This window comes from Glandiceps talaboti, chromosome 10 (genome assembly GCF_964340395.1).
Source record: "Glandiceps talaboti chromosome 10, keGlaTala1.1, whole genome shotgun sequence".
NCBI classification, from domain to species: domain Eukaryota; kingdom Metazoa; phylum Hemichordata; class Enteropneusta; family Spengelidae; genus Glandiceps; species Glandiceps talaboti.
The window spans coordinates 12,288,552-12,310,000 of record NC_135558.1 but is presented as its reverse complement, the minus strand read 5'-3'; the positions used below and the strand labels follow the sequence as shown (position 1 = coordinate 12,310,000).

At 35.9% G+C, this 21,449-nt stretch overlaps 1 protein-coding gene across 1 annotated transcript in view; it reads left to right on the top strand.

Moving 5' to 3' along the window:
* The window catches only part of LOC144441510 (A.superbus venom factor 1-like), a 43,779-nt gene that overhangs the window by 11,267 nt on the left and 11,063 nt on the right, over nucleotides 1-21,449 (top strand). The window contains exons 12-31 of the mRNA XM_078131095.1: nucleotides 1-22; nucleotides 2,191-2,382; nucleotides 3,084-3,233; nucleotides 4,062-4,136; nucleotides 4,320-4,374; nucleotides 4,888-4,950; nucleotides 7,643-7,994; nucleotides 9,707-9,935; nucleotides 11,219-11,428; nucleotides 11,932-12,058; nucleotides 12,659-12,760; nucleotides 13,652-13,846; nucleotides 14,484-14,565; nucleotides 14,674-14,830; nucleotides 16,698-16,775; nucleotides 17,993-18,161; nucleotides 18,358-18,572; nucleotides 19,571-19,729; nucleotides 20,857-21,047; nucleotides 21,329-21,416. The exon at nucleotides 1-22 is cut by the window's left edge and continues 44 nt beyond it. Coding sequence (XP_077987221.1) covers nucleotides 1-22; nucleotides 2,191-2,382; nucleotides 3,084-3,233; nucleotides 4,062-4,136; nucleotides 4,320-4,374; nucleotides 4,888-4,950; nucleotides 7,643-7,994; nucleotides 9,707-9,935; nucleotides 11,219-11,428; nucleotides 11,932-12,058; nucleotides 12,659-12,760; nucleotides 13,652-13,846; nucleotides 14,484-14,565; nucleotides 14,674-14,830; nucleotides 16,698-16,775; nucleotides 17,993-18,161; nucleotides 18,358-18,572; nucleotides 19,571-19,729; nucleotides 20,857-21,047; nucleotides 21,329-21,416 — 2,911 coding nt within the window. The remainder of the gene's footprint in view (nucleotides 23-2,190; nucleotides 2,383-3,083; nucleotides 3,234-4,061; nucleotides 4,137-4,319; nucleotides 4,375-4,887; nucleotides 4,951-7,642; nucleotides 7,995-9,706; nucleotides 9,936-11,218; nucleotides 11,429-11,931; nucleotides 12,059-12,658; nucleotides 12,761-13,651; nucleotides 13,847-14,483; nucleotides 14,566-14,673; nucleotides 14,831-16,697; nucleotides 16,776-17,992; nucleotides 18,162-18,357; nucleotides 18,573-19,570; nucleotides 19,730-20,856; nucleotides 21,048-21,328; nucleotides 21,417-21,449) is intronic.

Here is a 21,449-nt window from a genome sequence, read left to right as displayed (position 1 = left end):
TATCACTAAGTTGAATTACTATGTGAGTACCTGTAGTGTATTTAGAAGTGAACTTACATGAATCAAGAAGTTTAAAGATCATAGCAATAGTGGTGTTTAGGGACCGGACAGTTTCTTCGGCCGGGGGGGGGGGGGGGCGGTGGATTGATAGGGGGGGGGGGTCACCCTGTTTTTGAAATTGGCATGCTGTTTTGAAAATTGTGGATGTGGGGGGGGGGGGTCATTGTGTTTTAAATTGTGATGGAAGAAAAAAATCCTTTCTACAATGGCATATAGCCTTGTCTGAAATGTGGTACATGTCAATATTTGTTCTTGTCCCTGTTTCTTACATGAATTCTTTAATATTACTTATTAGTTCAAACATAACTATACATATACATATACATGTATTACCTAGCTACCACACTAGTTACAGAACATGTCATGTAAATGCTTGGCTGTTTCACAATCAATGCTTCACTTATATTGCAGTTTGGGGCAAAAGTGAACTTGTGACTTGAAGGTTTCGTAATGGCAATTTTCATAGATAGTTTATAAATGAAGTTAATCTAAATTGTTCTACTCGTCATGTTATTGACACTACAAATCACCACATCTCATCAGATTCCAGTTTCTATTATACACTAGGTATGACCACCTAAAGTTCTCTAACATACCGGTGACTTTATTATACATATATTAATGCCCCTATACTAATGTTACATGTCTATTTTATGTGATATAGGAAACTCACTTAAAACGTACATTTAGGTTAGCTTTTCGAAGCTTGGAAATATTACCTCAAAAGTTATGAATAACCTAAACATTGCCTTAGTATCTCAAGCAAAAAACTCCATATCTGCCAGGGGGAAAACCCCAAGGACTTCCTCACCCCCAGAGGTCACTCATGCATTCAACCAACAATCAGATGCACCAACAACCTTTTTACTGTCATAATGGTATTAAACTTTTCTTAAATATTTTCACCCTATTCTAATTTGAGATGATGTTGTCTTTTCAAGATGTGAAATGTTTGCCAAGATAGTCTAAAATTGCCTTAATCTCCAAATCTCCCCTACCAATGATACTACCATTAGATGTGCTGACCTACATGTATATAATGATGCCATTTAACTTTTTAAGAACATATTTCAATCCTTAGTGTAAGTTATAAAGAATAGTTTCTGATACTTGCTGTCTTGTAAAGCATGGATTAAGTTATTGCTTGAAGGGTCTAAATAGCGTAAATATTGGCGATAAGAGTAAAAATCCTTCAGGGCTTCTAGAGGGAGACCCCCTCAGACCCCCCCCCCCCCCCGCATGAGGTGGACATATCCCAGCTCTTCCCCTCTTACTGTCAAGATGCTATCAAAGTATATTTCAAAAGTATTTCAACCCTATGTAGTTGTTTTTTACATGTTGGTGTTGTCTTGTAAGGCTTGGAAATTATTGTCTAAAAATGTCTGAATAGTCTCAAAATTGACTTTTCAGAGTTAAAAACCTCCTGGGCTTCTAGGGGGAGACCCCCTAGGACCCCCATGACAGCTGTACATATTCCCTTCTCAAGCTTCCCCCCTACCTTTCACTGTCAAGATGCTATTAAACTCCTTTTCAAATATATTTACCCTGTGTAGTCAATAATTATAATTATGATAGTGCTAACCCGGGATCTTATAAAGTAGATGTAAGACAGTCAAGCAGTCCACACTGAGTCACGATCAAAAAATACCTGTCACTCATGCGAATATCATATATGGGGGGCGGGGGGGGGGGGGTTATCATGTTTTAGAATTAAGTGATAGGGGGGGGGTCAGCCTGTTTTGGGTTTTACAGATAGGGGGGGTCAGGGACTTTTCGTCGGCCCGATTTAAGAATCCACCGCCCCCCCCCCCCCCCAGGCTGGAGAAACTGACCGGTCCCTTAGTAGTGGTACTGATGATGATGATGATGATGATGATGATGATGATGATGATGATGATGATGATGATATGATATGATGATGGTGATGATGATGATGATGGTGATGGTGATGTTGTTGTTGTTGTTGTTGTTGTTGTTGTTGCTGTTGTTGTTGTTGTTAATGGTGATGGTGAGGAGGAGGAGGAGGAGGAGGAGGAGGAGGAGGAGGAGTGGATAGTTCTGCAAGTACTAGCTTGAATTTCACAAAGAACGAGGTTACTTTATCATACAAATTGTGCTATTCTCATCCAGGTAATAACCCGAGGTAAGATCACATTCCAATCAACTGTTGTCAGAGAAGTTGGTGTCTTCACAACGCTCTCATTCCAAGTAACACGAGAGATGTCTCCATCATCTAGATTAGTTGTCTACTACATAAACAACCAAAATGAAGTAGTAGCCGACTCTGTGTGGTTAGATATTGAAGACGTCTGTGAAGAATCGGTAGGTGTAGACCAGAAATTCAATTAGAAATTCGATTCTTTAGAAATATTAGAAAATAATCCGTGATTCGCAGGGTTAAGTAAAAACTGCCATATATCAAATTGCTTCGTATGAGTAGCACTCCACAGGCATCGTCGACAACAACGAATCTCATAAATTACATGTATAACTGTTTTGTGACCACAACTCTGCTGCTATTTTTCGTATTCTTGCAGCCGAATCGGAAAGTATCCCCAGACAAAACTCCAGCCTAATACAAAAGCTTTTGAGGCCATTATACTGAATTTGAAGCATACATTCTTAAGATATAGCTTAGTTACTGAAAATCATTAATTATGCAAATAACCCATTACTACTAAATGGTACATTATTAAACTCTATTGGACACATGTACTTTGTTATCATCAGTGTATGTACCAAATTATATTGAATTTGAAGCTTGCATTCTTAAAATATAGTCTAATTACTAACGCTGATTAATTATGCAAATTACCCACTGATATGTGTGAAATGTTTACAAAAAACCTAAATAGTTCTATCCATTATCCTGAAGAATGTGTGTTATTGAGGATACCTGAGGTATACACTTTGTTACTTTTTCATGCTGTACTGTTAGTTAACTCCGAGTTTGTAAAACTAAAGGTCGTGTTTGCAAAATACATTATTGTTTTGATTTTAACTCATATGTTAATTGTTCATAGCTTTCAGTAAGTGCTGACAGTGAAGAACATGAGCCCGGTCGTCCCGCAAGTATTTATGTCGATGGTCAAGCAAACAGCCATGTTGGATTACTGGCAGTGGATACCGCTGTTTACCTCTTGAACGATGCATATGTCCTTAGTGCCCAGAAGGTAAGCATTAGTTAAACGGTGCATACATCCGTTACTGCCCAGAAGGTAGTTGAGTTTACTGGACAAGGGAAATATTGATTTAACAATGCATTATTTGACGCCCAGGTGCTGATTGTTGATTAAATGATATATATTTCGTTACTACCAAGTGTAGATTGAACATCTAATTACTGGCCAGAAGGTACGTGCAGCTTAAAATCTAATTACTTCCTAGAAGGTAATCAAAGATTGATCATCTAATTACTGCAATTAAGGTAGGTGTTGATTTGAAGATGTGAACGTCCTCAGTGCTAAAATGATTCAAAAGATGTTAATGAAATACAAAACCAACACAAAGGAAAATGTAATTTCTTGTGTCTGGTATTGCCATTACGGAAAGAACATGTTCAGATTTATATAAGAAGCCGAACGATAGATGTACCCGACGTTTGGACGTTTGGAGATAACAGATCATATAAATTTGGTAGAAAAAAATATTTTTCTACATTTTACATGCCAGAAGGTTAGTATTCAATAGTGTTTATTCTTATTACTGTCCAAACATACATATAATGGTGAAAACAATCTTTTGAATCCCAGTTTATTTAATTTATGTTGTGAATTGCTGGAAGCTACATTAATGAAGTAAAAACAGCTGCTTCCTTCAATGGTGTGTGCAAATAGATTACAACTACATTGCCAACAATGCACCTGGAGGAGAACGATGTCCTCGGGGATCAATTTCTTTAAAAATCAAAGTAATTGAAAACTGAAAGTAAACAGAAAGAATAAATCCACTGCACAAAATGTAGTGCATGCATCTTAGTTGAATATCATTTTCCTTCACAGATGTTTCAGCGAATGGATAAATTTGACCTTGGATGTGGACCAGGTGGTGGTAGGGATAGTAAGCAAGTGTTTGAGGTGAGTATAGGTATTCAAAAGAAGGCAACAAATTTCAGCCCAACCGAACTGTACAATTTCTTAGACAAAGAATTTACATTTATTCAAAAGTTCTTCCACATCATCCACCACTCTGGAGACATAACCGTTACACTTACTGATACTAAATTTCACCCTTGTCATATCTCTCCCATTTTTGCGTAGGCCATGGGTCTTATGGTAGCTACGAATGCAAATATGAACACAGACCAAAGACAAGGTATGTTACTATTTTCAACTAATAAATTGATAGAAATGTGCTCTGTGTGGAGAGAGAGAGAGAGAGAGAGAGAGAGAGAGAGAGAGAGAGAGAGAGAGAGAGAGAGAGAGAGAGAGAGAGAGAGAGAGAGAGAGAGAGAGAGAGAGGGAGGGAGGGAGGGAGGGAGGGAGGGAGGGAGGGAGGGAGAGAGAGAGAGGGGGGGAGGGAGGGGGAGGGGAGAGGGAGGGAGGGGGAGTGAGAGAGAGAGAGATAGAGATAGATAGAGATTATGTACGTGTACGCGTATGTTGCCAAGATTCGGGTGCCAAAAATAATGTAATGAAATGGAAAGGACAAACATTTCAACCTTTAATTTATTCGTATTGCTGTTGTGATAACACGTACTAGCAAACTACAAAAGAAGCAGACAAATCGAACCATTTACCAATGTAGGTAATACGAGAGAACATGAATCATGATTGAATGTGTGTTTTAAAGAACTCAGTCTTAATTTAAGCCTTCTACTACATATAGCTCTTGGTTGTGAAGTTGCAGCTGTCGCTGAGAAGAGAAGAAGGAGGGACCTGACAGCTATTGGTGAGTTCAAACAGTATATTTAAAAATTATGATAAATGAAATTTGGTACACGCATTTCTCACAGTTACAAGAACTGATTAGACTTTGGGGAAAATCTGAGCTGATACATTAATCAGTTGTTTAGTTTAGCACAACTCAACTGATAAGGTTCAGTAGTGCTAAAGGCACGGCAAAGTATATGTCTGTCTGTCTGTCTGTCTGGATGTCTGTCTGGATGTGTGTAAAAAAACGTTGTGTAAAACCACTGGACCGATTGCCATGATATTTGATGGATGTATTACCTTCGGTGTCTATTTTGGAAATTGTTCTAAAAAATGTGATCACAAAACTCAAAAACTACTGGGCAGATCGATCTAAAATTTGGTGGGAAGATTCCTATGGGTGTTTAGATTGAGAATTGTTAATGACATGACGATCCCAACCGTGATATGCAAACTAGGTATAAAAATGTATCTTTTTGGTAAAAAATCTTTAATTCCAAATCTACTAAACAGATTGGGATGAAATTTGGTTGGAACATTCTTAGCGATGTATAGATAAGTATTGTTCTTGACATGATAATACCATCAGTGATATGCAAATTAGATCTAAAATGAGTCTATAATTCTAAAACTACCAAGCAGATTGAACAGGGATTTATTGGGGATGCATCTGGGGATATGTAGATGAAGCTGCATTCACAATGTGATGATCCCATCAGTGATAAGCAAATTAGGTCTAAACATGTCAATTTTGGTCAAAAACGTATATCTTGAAATCTGATGGAGATGTTTCTAGAGGTGTTATTCTGCAGTTCTTATTGAAAACATTTTGATGCAATTGGTCCAGCAACTATGACCATGCCCAAAGTGAAATGATGATGCAAAAATATTAGTAATTAAAATTATTCACAAAATGTATGTAAATATACCCAGCATACGGACCACGCCAATAGCAATGGCTAAATGATGGTTTATATTGCAAAGATGGAAAGGGTGGGCAAATTAACAAAGATTCCAAAACTACAAATATGCCAAGCAAAAAGATCACGCCCATAGCAGTATTCAACTACAATCTGATTAAAATCCGATGCAGATGTCGGCTAATCATTCATTGCTATTTTACCTTCGTTATTTTGCTTGAATTGACCTTCGTAGTACATGTTTACGTTTTTAGCCTGATCGCCTCACCTACATCATACAAACGAAATTCTGCTCACTGAGCCACACAGCCAATCAGGTTACGTCTTACTGAAGACAATTTATAGACTAAGTGTACACAATGCAATGCAATGCGAAGCGACCGAAATTTTTACGATAAGGACGTTTTTTAGAAATCATTTATTAAATTTCCCCCTTTCTGAGTTCAAATAACACAACTGTGGCAAATATTTCTATGAATCGTACACTATTTCCATGACTACTTTACGTTCGAGGACAAGCGTACTACACAGAACGCCTACGCGAGATAAACATGAACACTTCCCGGGAAACGCTTTCCAATGTAGCTAACATGTACATAAGACGAAATGCATAGAGGTACATCTAAACAACAATTCTTTAATTACCGTAAAGATATAAAAATCACTGAATGTTTTTACAGTTGAAATACTTCCAAGTTGTCAGTTGCCTGTGTGCACAAGTAACGCCATGTTGTTTGTTGATATTCAATGCGTATGCCCATGACAAGTAAGACGCAATATGATTGGCTGTGTGGCTCATTGAGCAGAAATTCGTTTGTATGGGCGCCACTTCAGATGTAGAGGAGGCGATCAGGCTAAAAACGTAAACATGTACTACGAAGGTCAATTCAAGCAAAATAACGAAGGTAAAATAGCAATGAATGATTAGCCGACATCTACATCGGATTTTAATCAGATTGTTGTCAACTACCGTTGTGCTACAGCGCCATTGGCGATATTTTTTATATTTGCTTTTGGCCCAAATTTGACTTTAAGCAATTTCTATCAAGATTATTTCCTATTACAAACCTGAAATTTGTACTTGCAATGCAAAAGCTATAGACCTCGAACATGTGATTAATTTTGGGGTAATTTCATACTAATTACCATAACTATGAAATTTATAATTTTCCTGTATATCTATAGACATACATACTATTTGGGTCATGTGATGTATAGATGTTTCAGTTTAAGAGGGTTCTTATAATTAGGCTAATTAGCATATTATTTGGCAATTAATTTGTACCTAAATACGTTTGTATTTAATAATAAAATGAAACTTATAACTTACTGCATTCTATTTTCATCAAACAATATCTGCCTGTATATTTTTGTTGGTTTTCATGCATATTGAGGTTTTCGTGCATACTAATAAGAATGATTATCATAATTTTGGTCATTTCTACGTACACAATCTGTGAAATTTCACTGAAATAAAGCAATGCTTGACAGAGGCCTCCGATTTGTGTAACATTACTAACAAGGTGAGTGAAAACTGGGGTAGAAGTGGTGCATACTAATTAGACTCATTAGCATCGTTATTTCAATAACTGTTTTCGTGAAAGTAATGAACAAACAGCGGATCCTCATTTCAGTTTATATTGTATATGCATGGACAGCTCACAATCATCACCTCTTATAACCTTGAGAAGGACTTTTCGTCAGTTACAGGTCATGGGCTGTAGGTGGCGATGTAGATAAGATTTATAATTCTAAACAACAATTTAAATGAGTAATATTTATTCTTTACAGTTGATGATTACGGTGGTAAGCAGCGTTCTGTATGTGAACTAGCTCAGCAAAAACCAGAGGAATCTGAAAATCTTGCTTGTGGGTTCAGGCGACAACATTTTGAAGAAGTAGAAAGAGAAAAGTTGTCAGCAGAGACATCTTTCAGTACGGACCATATTGATGAGCTTGTGCGAGAGTATGGAGCTGTATTCCTAAGATGCTGTAAACATCGCTTTGAGCGCATTTCACATGGTCGTATCGGTGGCTCTGATGACGAGTTCACAGATCCCGATTTAATCATTAACGATGAAACACAATTTCAAGTCCGAAGTGATTTCCCAGAAACATGGATTTTTAAAGACGTACAGTTGGAGTAAGTATTTAAATTGTATGTGTCTTAACATCATGGGATATCCATTAGGTCAGTATTAAAAGACACATTTTGGTCGGTACAAACGCAGGTGCAGTTCAGGTATGGTCAGGTATCCACTGAGTATTATTTTTAGGTTTACATTCAGATCCAAAGATGTGAATACGTCATTACATTTCTTGTAGATTTTCGATCAGTTGTTGTCAGGTTATTTTTCCCAGCAATTCGCCATGCTATGTTTTTTTTTTTTTTAAATCGCCACACAATTAATGCCTCCTGTCCTTGGAATCACAATTTTCTCATCGATTTCACATTCGTTCTTGTACGTACTGGGTGATTTCAAGAGCAAAAACGTTTTGCCGTTGCTTAAAATATTGCACATGAAAAAGAAAAAATATGGCAGGTGCTCATATAGGTAAATTATCGCATTTCATGTTAGTTTCAGCATTTATTGATGACACAGGGCGATTTAATTTGGTCAACTAAAATATACCATTGCAATATTTCCAGGACAAGAATGTATGAAAATGACTTTTTTCTTGGCTAAATGAAGTGACAATGGCTCGTTCAAGAACATTTAAAAAACGTCTTGGGAAGTCTGCGGGTGACCTGTCTGTTGAACATAGCCAACATTGTCTTGACGAACTTTATTTGGAGTAGACTTCTTTTCATGCTCACATTAATTGACAAGCGCTAGCCCTCACGTGAATGACTGCATGGTGACTCTCTGTCTGATGATCGTAGTTAAAACTGCTGAACGGGATGAATGTTTTTGACACATACTAATAACTATTCACTGACTATCTTTTTCTCAATTTCAAGAGCTTATACTCCAATTCGAGACTGTTGGTATATTCATATGCCTACATTTCTCGTACTTGTGTTTTTGGGTGATTTTGTCGTGCAATGAATATTAATTTCAACATGATCCTGGAGCCAACTTCACATTCAGGATGTATCTACACAGCCGGAATGTTAGACGTTAGCATTTGTCATGACATACCAAGATGAGTTTTTAGTTTTTTAATATTCGAGTACTTACATTGTTGAACTAGTCATCCATTATCCGTCGTCCGTCCGTCAACTTTTCTACTTTCATCTTCTCCTCTAAACCTGCATTTTCAATTGACCCGAAATTTGGTGTAGGTGCCATATGATGAGCAGATCTAAGTTTCTTCAAGACAAGTTCATTGGGTCATTTTATACAAATTAGGTCTCAAAATAGAATTTTTGCTAAAAATGCTTCAAAAATCTTCTCCACAATTACTGGGCCAATTGAGTTGAAATTTCTTGTGTAGGTGTCATTTTATGAGCATATATACGTTTGTTAAAGACAAGTTGATTGGGTCATTAGTATGCAAATTAGGTCTAAAAATAGACTTTGTAAAATAGTGACTATATTATAAAAGTACAATATTTTACCAACTTTCTGTGTGAAATGTGTTCTATAGTGTGTGTGTGTGTGTGTGTGTGTGTGTGTGTGTGTGTGTGTGTGTGTGTGTGTGTGTGTGTGTGTGTGTGTGAGTCATCATATGAAACCACTACCACTTTATTACTTTGCTAAAACAAAACTGCGTAGTGGAAGAGCTGAACAGCAGACCCACTTCTAAACATGTTACAAAAACAAAACGAAAAGAACAACAGCAAAACAGCGGAGCTATTCTGACCGATGGGTCGCTTGTTTATAATGAAATTCTGATCATTTTTTTATGTAGTCAAAATGGACGATATGAACTTGATGTAACGGTACCCAGTAGTCTTACCAAGTGGATTATCCAAGGTGTTGGTATCTCACCAGAAACTGGTATGTGCGTTGCTGAGCCATATGAGATGACATCATTTAAGGATTTCTTTGTTGCCCTGAATATGCCATATTCTGTTAGGAGACGTGAACAAATTGAAATCCGTGCTGCTGTCTTCAATTACAGGGATGATGATATTGCAGTAAGTATTTTTTTGGAATAAAGACGTTAGTGTTTCTTTCTCCTCCATTGTCTATGAATAAACAAACATGCACATTAATAGGGAACTTGCAATCCAGACTGAGCATGCTCAGACGCAAAGGACTATGGGATTATCTGTGGTTATCGTAATACCTAATCTGGAGCTACTGATAAAATTAACCTCCCATAATTGTCAGGGTAACTATGAATTGATTATTTGTGGTTACAACCAATATCAACATTGTTTACAATACTAATAAATTAGTACTTATTATCATATTTCCCATGATGCAACATTCAGCATGGCGGGTTTGCAAGATCCCTATTGTTCACATTGTGACCATAGTGATACAGCACAGCTAGATTCGCAATAATTCTCAGTTATTGTAATTGAGAACAGTTTGACCACTGGTGACTCTATTCGACAACAGCATTTCCTTCTGTAAGCTTTCCTTACATGTCATGAAAAAAGGTGATCTGCGCTAAATGAGTACAAACACCTAAGGTAAATGTTTATTTTGAAGAAATACGTGCAGGGTTGTACTCATTATTACATATGTACCAGAGATTACTTGCACTGGTGTGTACTAGTACTAGTATTTTCATGTGCATACCTGCATGCAAATGATATGCAAATGAGGACGCGGCCGTTCGTACCCACCAAATCAAGTGATCGCACTATGATTCTAGTGGAAATTTTCCATTTCAGATATACATATGTAATATAAGAACAGAAGTCCATGCCATGTGAGTTCCAGTGTGGGTATTCATATCGGGGAATTTGCTCTTCTGCTTGCAGTGTTTTCTGCTGCACTTTCAATCGCTACACTTGTGAAAGTACTGCCTCAGGGAGCACTGCAAGCACTCGTGCAAATACCCCAAGTACGCAATACTTGCCCTCATGTATCATGGGGTTCTGTTATATTATTAAATTCTATAAGATGTACTTCTTGTACATTTTTCAAATGTTTATGGAATTCGTGAAATTCTTGGTCACGTACACAGGGAAACCCTCATACTATACCCGTCTTAGAATCACATACTTAATGTTGACCACTTCTTGCACCAAATGTCCCTTTCTAGGATGACCTTGCATGATACATTTTTTCTTCAAAAATGGCCTTGATTAAAGTGAGTGAATATGGCGTACTTGGGTGCATGGCGTTCAGAAACAATTTGAAAGATAATTTTTTTTAGTTAACCACGTCTATAGTTGTAATCTTTTAAGATGTTACTTTGTAGAGGTAATCAAATTTTGTTTGTGATGCCTTTACATTTTTCTAGGTTCGTGCATACTTGCGTGGAGAGGAAGGTATTTGTGCAGGTGCCCGCCCAGGTGAAAAGAGCGAACTAAAAGAGTTTATTATTCCAGCAAATGATGCAGTTTCTATCACATTCCCTGTTATTCCTCTTGAAGTTGGTGAATTTCCAATCCGTATCACTGCACTCAGTACAGTCGGTGGTGATATTGTGGCGAAACTTCTCAAAGTAACGGTATGAGAAAAATATTCATACAGATCTATTATACGTTACAAAACATATTTGAGTATCGATTAATGACATTTGGGTTTTAGTTTGTCCGAATGTTGTTATTATATGAATATATGTTGTATTTATAGATATTAAAGTGCAAACTATGAGAGAGAGTCAATCTTCTAAATTTTAGAAATTCTTAAGTCAAAAAATAAATGTTTTTAACAGAAGCGTAGACTATACAGTTTGTAAGACAAGATGGAAACTCCCGCTTTTAAATGAAAACCCCAGCTTATATCCAACATTTTCACGGTTCACATAAGAAAATCATAATTCTAATTATTATTCTTCAATCTTCAATCTTCAATCTTCAATCTTCAATCGTCAATCTACTTCTTCTTCTACTTCTTCTTCTTCTTCTTCTTCTTCTTCTTCTTCTTCTTCTTCTTCTTCTTCTTCTTCTTCTTCTTCTTCTTCTTCTTCTTCTTCTTCTTCTTCTTCTTCTTCTTCTTCTTCTTCTACAGCCTGAGGGTGAGGAACGTGTGTTCACCCAGTCCATAACTCTCGATCCAGCTGGTGAAATGTGTGAAGCCGGAAACGGTCAATGTGGACAGCCTGCGAATGGTGACGCTGAACATTTTGAAGGAAATGGTAGGTCAAATTCAATGATAGATCCAGGTCGTTCTTGATGACTGAAGTACATGTCGTTCAAGCGTCAGACTGACATACTGTCAAACTAGGAGTATAACACAATCTATACATTACACGTCTTAGGTGGAACAGAAAATGACCTGGTCGAAATCATGAGTGACTGACTGCAGAGGGTAAAATAATTGAAAAATATTCACGAATGAATGACATATCAAAATCTCTTATCAAATCGAACCAATTTACTCTCTGACCTGTAGTGTCTATAAACATAGACAATTCATCGACTGAGGTGAAGAAACCATTGACCAATTCAGACTAATTTACAGACTGATCTTCATCAACTGGCTAAAACAGGACTATTTCCTTATGTCAATTTATTTCAGGTGAGCCAGGTAGATTTACTAATTACACAGGTCAAACTCATATTAGATTAACGTCAGTGAGAATTAGAAATATATGGTACCTTTGGAATGACTGCATTTCTGTTGATGTGTAAAGATTGAACCACGGTGTATGAATATTCTACACTGAAACTACTCTTTTGAACATTTATTGGGAAATCGGATTCTAATTAGTCCATTATCTTTTTGCCTTTGTTAGAATTCAAAGACAAAGAAAACCAGCATCAGATCAACATTGTCGATATTCGACTTCCACATGATGCTATTCCAGGTTCAGAAAAAGCCATTGTTTTTTTCTCTGGTAAGTACAAATACAAATATGCAATTTCAATAAGATTAGTATATTAAGTAAAACAAGAAAAGCCATGTTTTTTAACAATATGAAATATTGCTACTTGATTGTAGAAGACATAATTCCAAAACTACTGCAGACATATTGATGTCTGTTTCTATTTTCATACAAGTTTGTTGATGTTTGCCAAAAGGTATTTTAGGGGTCTAACTGTGGTGTTAAGCCAAAAGGTATTTTAGGGGTCTAACTGTGGTATTAAGAGAGCTGGTGTGTGTTGTTCACCGCAGCTCAGATCTTACTTATTCTCCATATCTGATATTTTCTAAGTACATGTATTGCATAACAGGAACGTTAACAGTCGTCACTTAAAATATTTTGCTAATTTTTGTATCCTTGGTAATGAGGCTGAACTCGATTAGTTGCTAAGTGCAACTATTTTCAGTCTTTTTCTCTTTTCAACTTTGTATATATTGAGTATATTGTTATAATTTATTCACATAATTTATTCATATGATATATGAGAATAGATTATTATTGTTATCGATATTATTATTATCTAATTATATTTAAGTATGCACTATTTAAGACATTGGAAGACGACTGCAACTGGCTGCAGATCGAAAGACAGTCATTGAACAACAAGCACCAGATCATCTATTCCAGGTGTTGCACAGCTCAAAAAAAGATCCATTGTGTCAGGGGCACTGTGCCAAATATCTGAAATGATTATTAGATATGGGACATGTAAAAATTGATCAATTTTGTTATGGTTGATGATTTGATTAAACTCAATTTTGTACTCACAAGTTCTAGTTTATGTTCCAACAGCTCTTGTTAAAATGTATGTATTAGTTAATACATGTATTGACAATCTCACACAACATATGTGTTGACCAATAGGTTCCTTGATGGGTCCTACAGTAACCACGGTGTTAGAAAAAGGAAGTCTGCATGGATTATTGACACAGCCAAATCACTGTGGTGAACAGACACTAATAGGTTTGGCGCCAGATGTTTATGTATTACTTTACTTGACAAGAACAAATCAAGTTACCCCAGATATTGAGAAGAAAGCTTACAAATTTGTCAGGGATGGTAAGTTCAGATTTATTCTGTCATTTTTTCTCTCCTCCACTGTAAAAATTGTTTATTCTGTCATTTATTGTCTCCCCCACTGTAAAAAGTGATTGTTCACCAATTAAGTAGTTACTGAATGCAATATTAACCTATCACAATAGCTTAGTTTCGATCTTGCCTTAAATAAAATTGTGTACATAGATGTTGATAAATTATTAAACTGGAATTGATTTCCAAGTTTGTCTTCACCTTTGCTACAGTGGGGATATTATTGGTGTTGCAATCAAACTTAGAAGTAATATCAACACAAGGGTGCACATACTTACTTGTATTGATCACTTTGTCTTGAAATACTAAAGTCCAATGTATTGATAACATTGAATGACATGGTTAATATATGATACTTGTGAGGATTATGGAACTTTTCATTTTTGCTCCCCACTACTACAACATAAGTGTAGCATTGATTGTGAAACAGTTGATCACTTATAAATGCATAAGAATCTTTTGCATGTCAGAAGATGTGTTAGGAAACACTTTGCAGCACACACACACGGTGAGCCTGTGCAACTCTGTAAATGCAAAGCCCAATTGACTGCAGAGAATAAACGATTTGTGTATTAAAGAATTATTTACTCAATTTACTGCCACCTAGGTTACAAACGAGAACTGACTTTCCGTAAGGAAAATGGTTGTATTTCTGTATGGAGCCAACCTGATGCAGTATGCAGTACATGGTAAGAAAAACTTCCACATATATTTTACATTTTGTGTGGTGCTGTCTTATTCATTTTAAAGTTATTAAGGTACTCAGTAACCGTCTTTTAATTCTTGTTAAAATACAGGTTGACAGCATTTGCCATGAAGATTTTCTGCCAAGCTAAGGAGTTCATCTTTGTTGAACCTGAAGTTATTTGTAGTGCAACTAGGTGGCTCATGACAATGCAAAGACCTGATGGTGGCTTCAGAGAGAATGGTGTTGTAATCCATAAAGAAATGACGGTTAGTATACATTTCACTGAGATTAGGTCAACTTATCCTTTTGAGTGGTCTTGTGCATAGTAGGGGGGGGGGTGCCAGTATTAGTTAAGTTTTTAAATAATTTTGTAATCGATGAGTGTTACACATTTTGACCAAAAAAGAGAAATACACACATATTTAAACTACACGCAGATTGCGCATGAAGACCATTTTGGAGCTGACATGCCGTGTGGGGGTCACGTGAAACAAATCATAGAATTTTGATTTTTTCCCCAAAAAATTAATCAACATGCCAAACTACGGTACAATAATTTTTAATTAGAACAGTTATCATCATTTACCTATAAATTAATTACCCAAGGCAACATCCCCACCCTTTACTATAATAGCAATTAATTAGCTCATGTTGCACACACACATACACACACACACACACACACACACACACACACACACACATATGCATTGCAAACCTATTCTGCATTTATCAATGATGTGGCAATTTTCAACCATTCTGAGCAACTGTATTTCAATCATTGAATTAATTCAACCATTCTTTCAGTTCCAATACACTTTTGGACAGAACTCACACCTGTGTATGGCAAGCCGTTCAGGCCAAAAGTGTTATTCTCGTTTGGCTGTAGTATTTTAGATTTTTTGGAGTTACAAAACTAATTTTAAGCGTATGTGTAGTTTTTCGATGGAATCCACACTTTTATTCCATGTCACCATTATATAATTCAATTATTTGAGATTATTGTTATTTTTCGCCAAACCAGAAATTTTTAAAAGGATAATATACAAATGAAAGTAAAATATTTCGAAAATAATTAATATGAGACCTTGGTCAAAAAAACAAAATTAGGAAATAATTAATAACGGATATTGGTAAAAAAAAAAAAACCCACAGAAAACATACCTCTTCGGTCCACTCCATTTCCGTACATCCGTGTGGAGTAACTCAAATGACCGACTTCCGGTAGACCTAACACATTGATGAAGAACACTTGGAACAGAGAATGGTGTATCATCTGCCAGTAGAAGCACCATTGTATGTATTCGTATGTATTCAAATCTGCAGTGAACAACGTGTTACGCGTACAGGAAGTCAGTCATTTGAACTACTCCACACCCCGGTATGGAAATCGAGTGGTCCAAAGATATACATTTTTTGTTCAAGATCCGATATTAATTATTTTCGATTTTTTTTTACCAAGGTCCAAAATTAATTATTTTCGAAAGATTTAAAAAAATACTTTAATATATATATATATATATATATATATATATATATATATATATATATATATATATATATATATATATATATATATATATATATATATATATATATATATATATATATATATGCTTTCAATTATATATAATCCTTAAAAAAATTCTGGTTTGATGAAAAATAAAGCAATAATCTCAAAACTTGTTTGAATTAAATAATGTTAACATGGAATAAAAGTGTAGATTCCATCGAAAAACTACACATAAAACGGTTGAAATTAGTTTGTAACTATGAACAATATAAAATACTATAGTTAAAATAAAATAGTATTTTTGGCCTGAACGGCTTTCCATAATCGTGCAAGAGTTTAGGCTTTCTTTGTCAGTGAAACATTTTTTTTTCGCTGAGCTGATGATACTATATTGATATGAAGGCGAACACGAGTAACTTCACTTTGGAAAGTTTTAATTTAAGTTTTGCTTAGACCATCTGGTTTTCATGTGCTACAGGAAGTATTTTATGAGACTTTGGAATTCGCTCTTGTAATTAGGTTCCCAGGCAAGCAATTATGCAAAACAGCACGACCTCTCACTAAGTAAAAATGTATTTCTATGTGTACAATGTGTTAATTTTTGATTGTTTGATCAACAGGGTGGTGTATCAGGTGCTGATGCATCTTTCACTGCATTTGTATTGATTAGTCTTCACGAGTGTGACTGCCGAACTCCAGTAAGTAACTTTCGTTTTATTTTATTTCATAAATATCAATTAAAGTCACTTGCAACTCCAATATAAAAGTCTTTAACTTTTGTTGATTGTCCTTTCAAGAAAACTCTAATCAATTCTCAGTTAACTTATCATGAAGAAAACAGAATTCACACCATGCAATTGTAATTGTGTAAACATATATGACAAACCGTTATAAAAATGTATTATAATCTCAAATGGCCTCCAAATACATTGCTAACGCTATGAAAAAATATTATTTTGAACAATTAAGCTTCCATTTTGGAAATGGGTTGATTCCATGCAATAGATGACCCAAACTGATCTAAATATTTGACCTCCAAACACACTGCTATTAAACTCGATGGGGCATTAATAGTTTGATGATTTCCTTGAAACAAGATTGTGACTCACCAAATTTCGTTAATTACTTTAAAAGGACCCAGAACAATTAAGCTTCCATTTGGCAAAATGTGGATGATTCGAGCTACTTTGAATTTAAAATAAATTGGTCTGAAAGTCACTGTGGCATTTAATACACTCGATCCAGACAGTCATTCTCAATGGCTTTGATTAAAGTCTAAACAAGTTTTAGGTAGATTTTTACACTCACTGCAAGATGTCATTTACTTTCAACAGAAAAAATGTAAATAGAAATACGAAAAATAAAAACATTCTATTGTAAGCTTATCAAAATTTCAATACCTTTATAGTTAAATTGACAAGTGGATTACAACCTTCATGCTAGTTCCACTTTTAAGCAGGTGTCTCTTTGATCAAGTAGTTCAGAAAAGACTTGTACATGGATTTAAATTACAAATCAACTGAAGACTGAGCTGTTAATCTGTTGGTTTAATATATCAATATACGCTACACACTACTCCAGAGAGTGTGGTATGATACAAATTTTGAAAAACAAAATGTGAAATATAGAAGGTTCACAATTGATAAAAATGAACTTACTACATGGGCTAATAGCAAGAGACTTAATGACAGCAGCAGTGCTCCCTTCGATTTAATAATCATTGGTATCCATCAGAAGGGAACGTCTTCAAGTTATTTCAATCTGTCCCTCTTAATACCAGCTGTATTCACTATAAGGTTTTCCCAAATAAGCCCACAAATGTTCATCTACCCCTCCCGTAGCAGTAGGTTCCCCTGCTATGTCAGTAGAAGACTAACCGTTTGCCTTTTAACCAAATTATGTCCCTTTTTCTTAGGAAATATCCGCTGCTATGTTGCGGGCCATTACGTATCTTGAAGATCAGCTGGCTGCACTTGAACGACCATATGCTGTTGCTATTGTGGCTTATGCCCTGGCACTGGTGAATAGTGATGAGAAATTGGAAGCTAATAAGAAACTAAAACAGCTGTCTGTATTTGATGCATGTAAGTGATAAGTGTTAAATTGCCAATAATACTACACCCTCTCAACACTCTCTTAGACCCTCTTCAACCCCACACAATTTTGTATTCAAATTCAATTATGATTCTGTGTAAAACCCACTTAGATAATGATCCATAATTCCATACCCAGCAGGTACATATAAGTTTGCTAAACTGTAAACTCTCTTCATATTTACAGTAAAAAATGTGAGATATTGGAATGCAAATGATTCTAGTTTTGGAAATGGTGAAAGGCCATTCTGGTATGCATGGAAACCATCTGCTATCGCCGTGGAAACAACAGCGTATGCACTCTTGACACAACTGAAACTTGATGACATCGAATATGCAAATCCTATTGTTGTCTGGCTTACAACACAAAGAAATGCAAACGGCGGTTTTGTTTCAACACAGGTTAGTTCTATTATTCTATTGTTAAGTTAATAATTATTTTATGTAGATACATATATTGAGTTTTACATTTTAAATTGACTATAATATTTTCCCAAGTAAACCTACAGGTTATAAACAATGACTTGTACAACTTATAAGGAAATTTTACAGATAACCCCTACTGCCGCTGCAGTGAGTTCGCCATTGCCACTTGTGGCCTGCTGGTCCAGACGTGCATGCGTCGCAACATATGCAACGAAAACATGCATATTCATGTGTACTGAAAGCCCATTTTACGCTAGCAGGAACAAGATATCCTAAGAGAGCCTTCAGTAATTACAACATGATTATATCATATGTAACCATCGAGTGTGAGAAATCATACAGATACATACTTGTTAATGTGACGTATTGAGTCAAAAATACCTCCGTTTGATCTTCATATATGATGCAGATTATAGGACAGATAATTGATATGAAGACCTTCCAAAAATCATTTTCGTCTGACCTGCAACATCGTTATAGTGTCCCTGTTGTTTGTGTGTAGAAAGTTATACAAAACGTTTCTTGCTTTGTTTTGACTACCAGGCCAATAACAACACAAATATTAGCAGGAATCAAACTTACAGATTCTGACTGAAATAATAAGACAACTTCTTTTCTGCAAAATGATGAAGTAAATGTAGATAAGTGTTGAAAGAATGAAATCAATAGACATAGTGATTTTATGATAACTGCGCTTTAATTACTCCATCAACCTTTCAAATATTTGCAGCTTTGTTATCATAGCTTCCTTAACCTTTTTATTAAATTTCAATAATATGAGTTTCAAATACAGTTTGTACATAAACAATCTATTCCATGAAGAAAGGGAAACTGGGTGAAAATGAGACCTCCATGGCACTTTGAATTAGCCACATCTGCATATATAATAACTGTGCTGTTTATGCTTTCAGCCCTGGCCAATTGTTTAACCTCTGTACACAATGTTACTTTAGTGATTACCTTTCTACCAACAGGACACAGTGGTAGCACTTCAGGCGTTATCACAATATACTATACAGACCCAAAGAGCTGATTTACATTTGCGATGTACACTTACGTCAGAAAATGATGGACAGTTTGAAGAAACATTCTTGATTCAGAACGACAATGCACTGCTTCAACAACACACTGAGGTGAGTACATGATGTCAAATCTGATTCATTTATGAAGATTAACAATCAGCTAAGGTGCCAATGGATTCTATTAAATTTGTTTGCTGTCCACGCGTGGGCAGGTTTGTCGGTAGATTTAGAAAAAGCACACTTAACGTTAATTTGCTCAAACTATTTTTTACAGACTGTACAAATATCTTATGAATAATGAGTATCTCTAAATAGTTGTTTTAGATGATCAAACTTTGGATTTTGAAATTTAAGCAAACACCAAGTAAGACAACAGTAGTCCTACCTAGACAACAAGTTACAGGCCCATTTTATGTGACATGGGAAACTCATTTAAAACTTACATTTACGTTAGCTTTTCGAAGCTTGGAATATTACCTCAAAGGCTATGAATAACCTTAACATTGCCTTAATAGAAGCAACTTAATAGAAGCAAAACACTCCAGATCTGCCATGGGGAATACTCCAAGGACTCCCTCACCCCCTGAGGTCACTCATGCATTCAACCAACAATCAGATGCACCAACAACCTTTTTACCTTTACTATAATGATGCCATTTAACTTTTTAAGAACATATTTCAACCCTATGTAAGTTAGAATAATTTCTGATACTTGATGTTGCTGTCTTGTAATGCATGGATTAAGTTATTGCTTGAAAGGGTCTGAATATCCTAAATATTGACTTTAAGAGTAAAAATCCTCCAGGGCTTCTAAAGGGAGACCCACTCGGACCCCTCACATGAGGTGGACATATCCCAGTCTCAAGCTCTTCCCCCTTCCTCTTACTGTCAAGATGCTATCAAAGTATATTTCAAAAGTATTTCAACTCTATGTAGTTGCTTGTTACATGTTGGTGCTGTCTTGTAAAGCTTGGAAATTATTGTCTGAAAGGGTCTGAATAGTCTCAAAATTGACTTTTCAGAGTAAAAATCTCCAGGGCTTCTAGGACCCCCCGCCCCCCCCCCCACACATGAGGTATACACATCCCAGTCTCAAGTTCAGATCTTGTAAAGTAGTTGCAAGACAGTCAAGCAGTCCACACTGAGTCATGATCAAAAAATACCTGTCATGTGAATATTATATGGGGGGGGGGGAGAAACTGACCGGTCCCTTTAAATTATCTTATTCTCTTTCGCAGGCTCCAGTGGGTGGAAAGCTATATATTGATACCACAGGTACAGGGGTAGGTCAGGCGCAAATTGAAGTCCGATATAATACGCCAATATCAGATGTTGACCGCTGTGCTTTTGACATAAATATTCAAACAGAAGAACTGGCAGTTGAAGGGCAAGCTGGTGGTTATGCTGTCACCATCGATGTGTGTTCAAGGTTAGAACTGTTATGTGAATCTTCTTGAGATATTACTTGCACTTCCTAGTGACCATGATACATGACGAAATAGGTTAACACACCGGTAAATATTAATTTCTTTCAAGGTTACAGGCAACATTTATATCTTAATTGTGTTTGAAATATTATAGAAATCAGAGAAATTTTGAAAGAGAAATTTCCGCTGGTTGGTCCAGACCAGCTGCTAGTACAGAATTGACTTGACTTTCCCATGCTGTGCTAATTTAATAATCTATGATGTCTGTATTTTTATTTGATAGATATCTCAAAGAGGGCAGTGCTGGTATGTCCATCATTGATGTTGGTCTATTTACTGGATTCAAACCTGTAAAGAGTGATCTTGATGAGGTAAATTAACATAATCATACACATTATGGATCC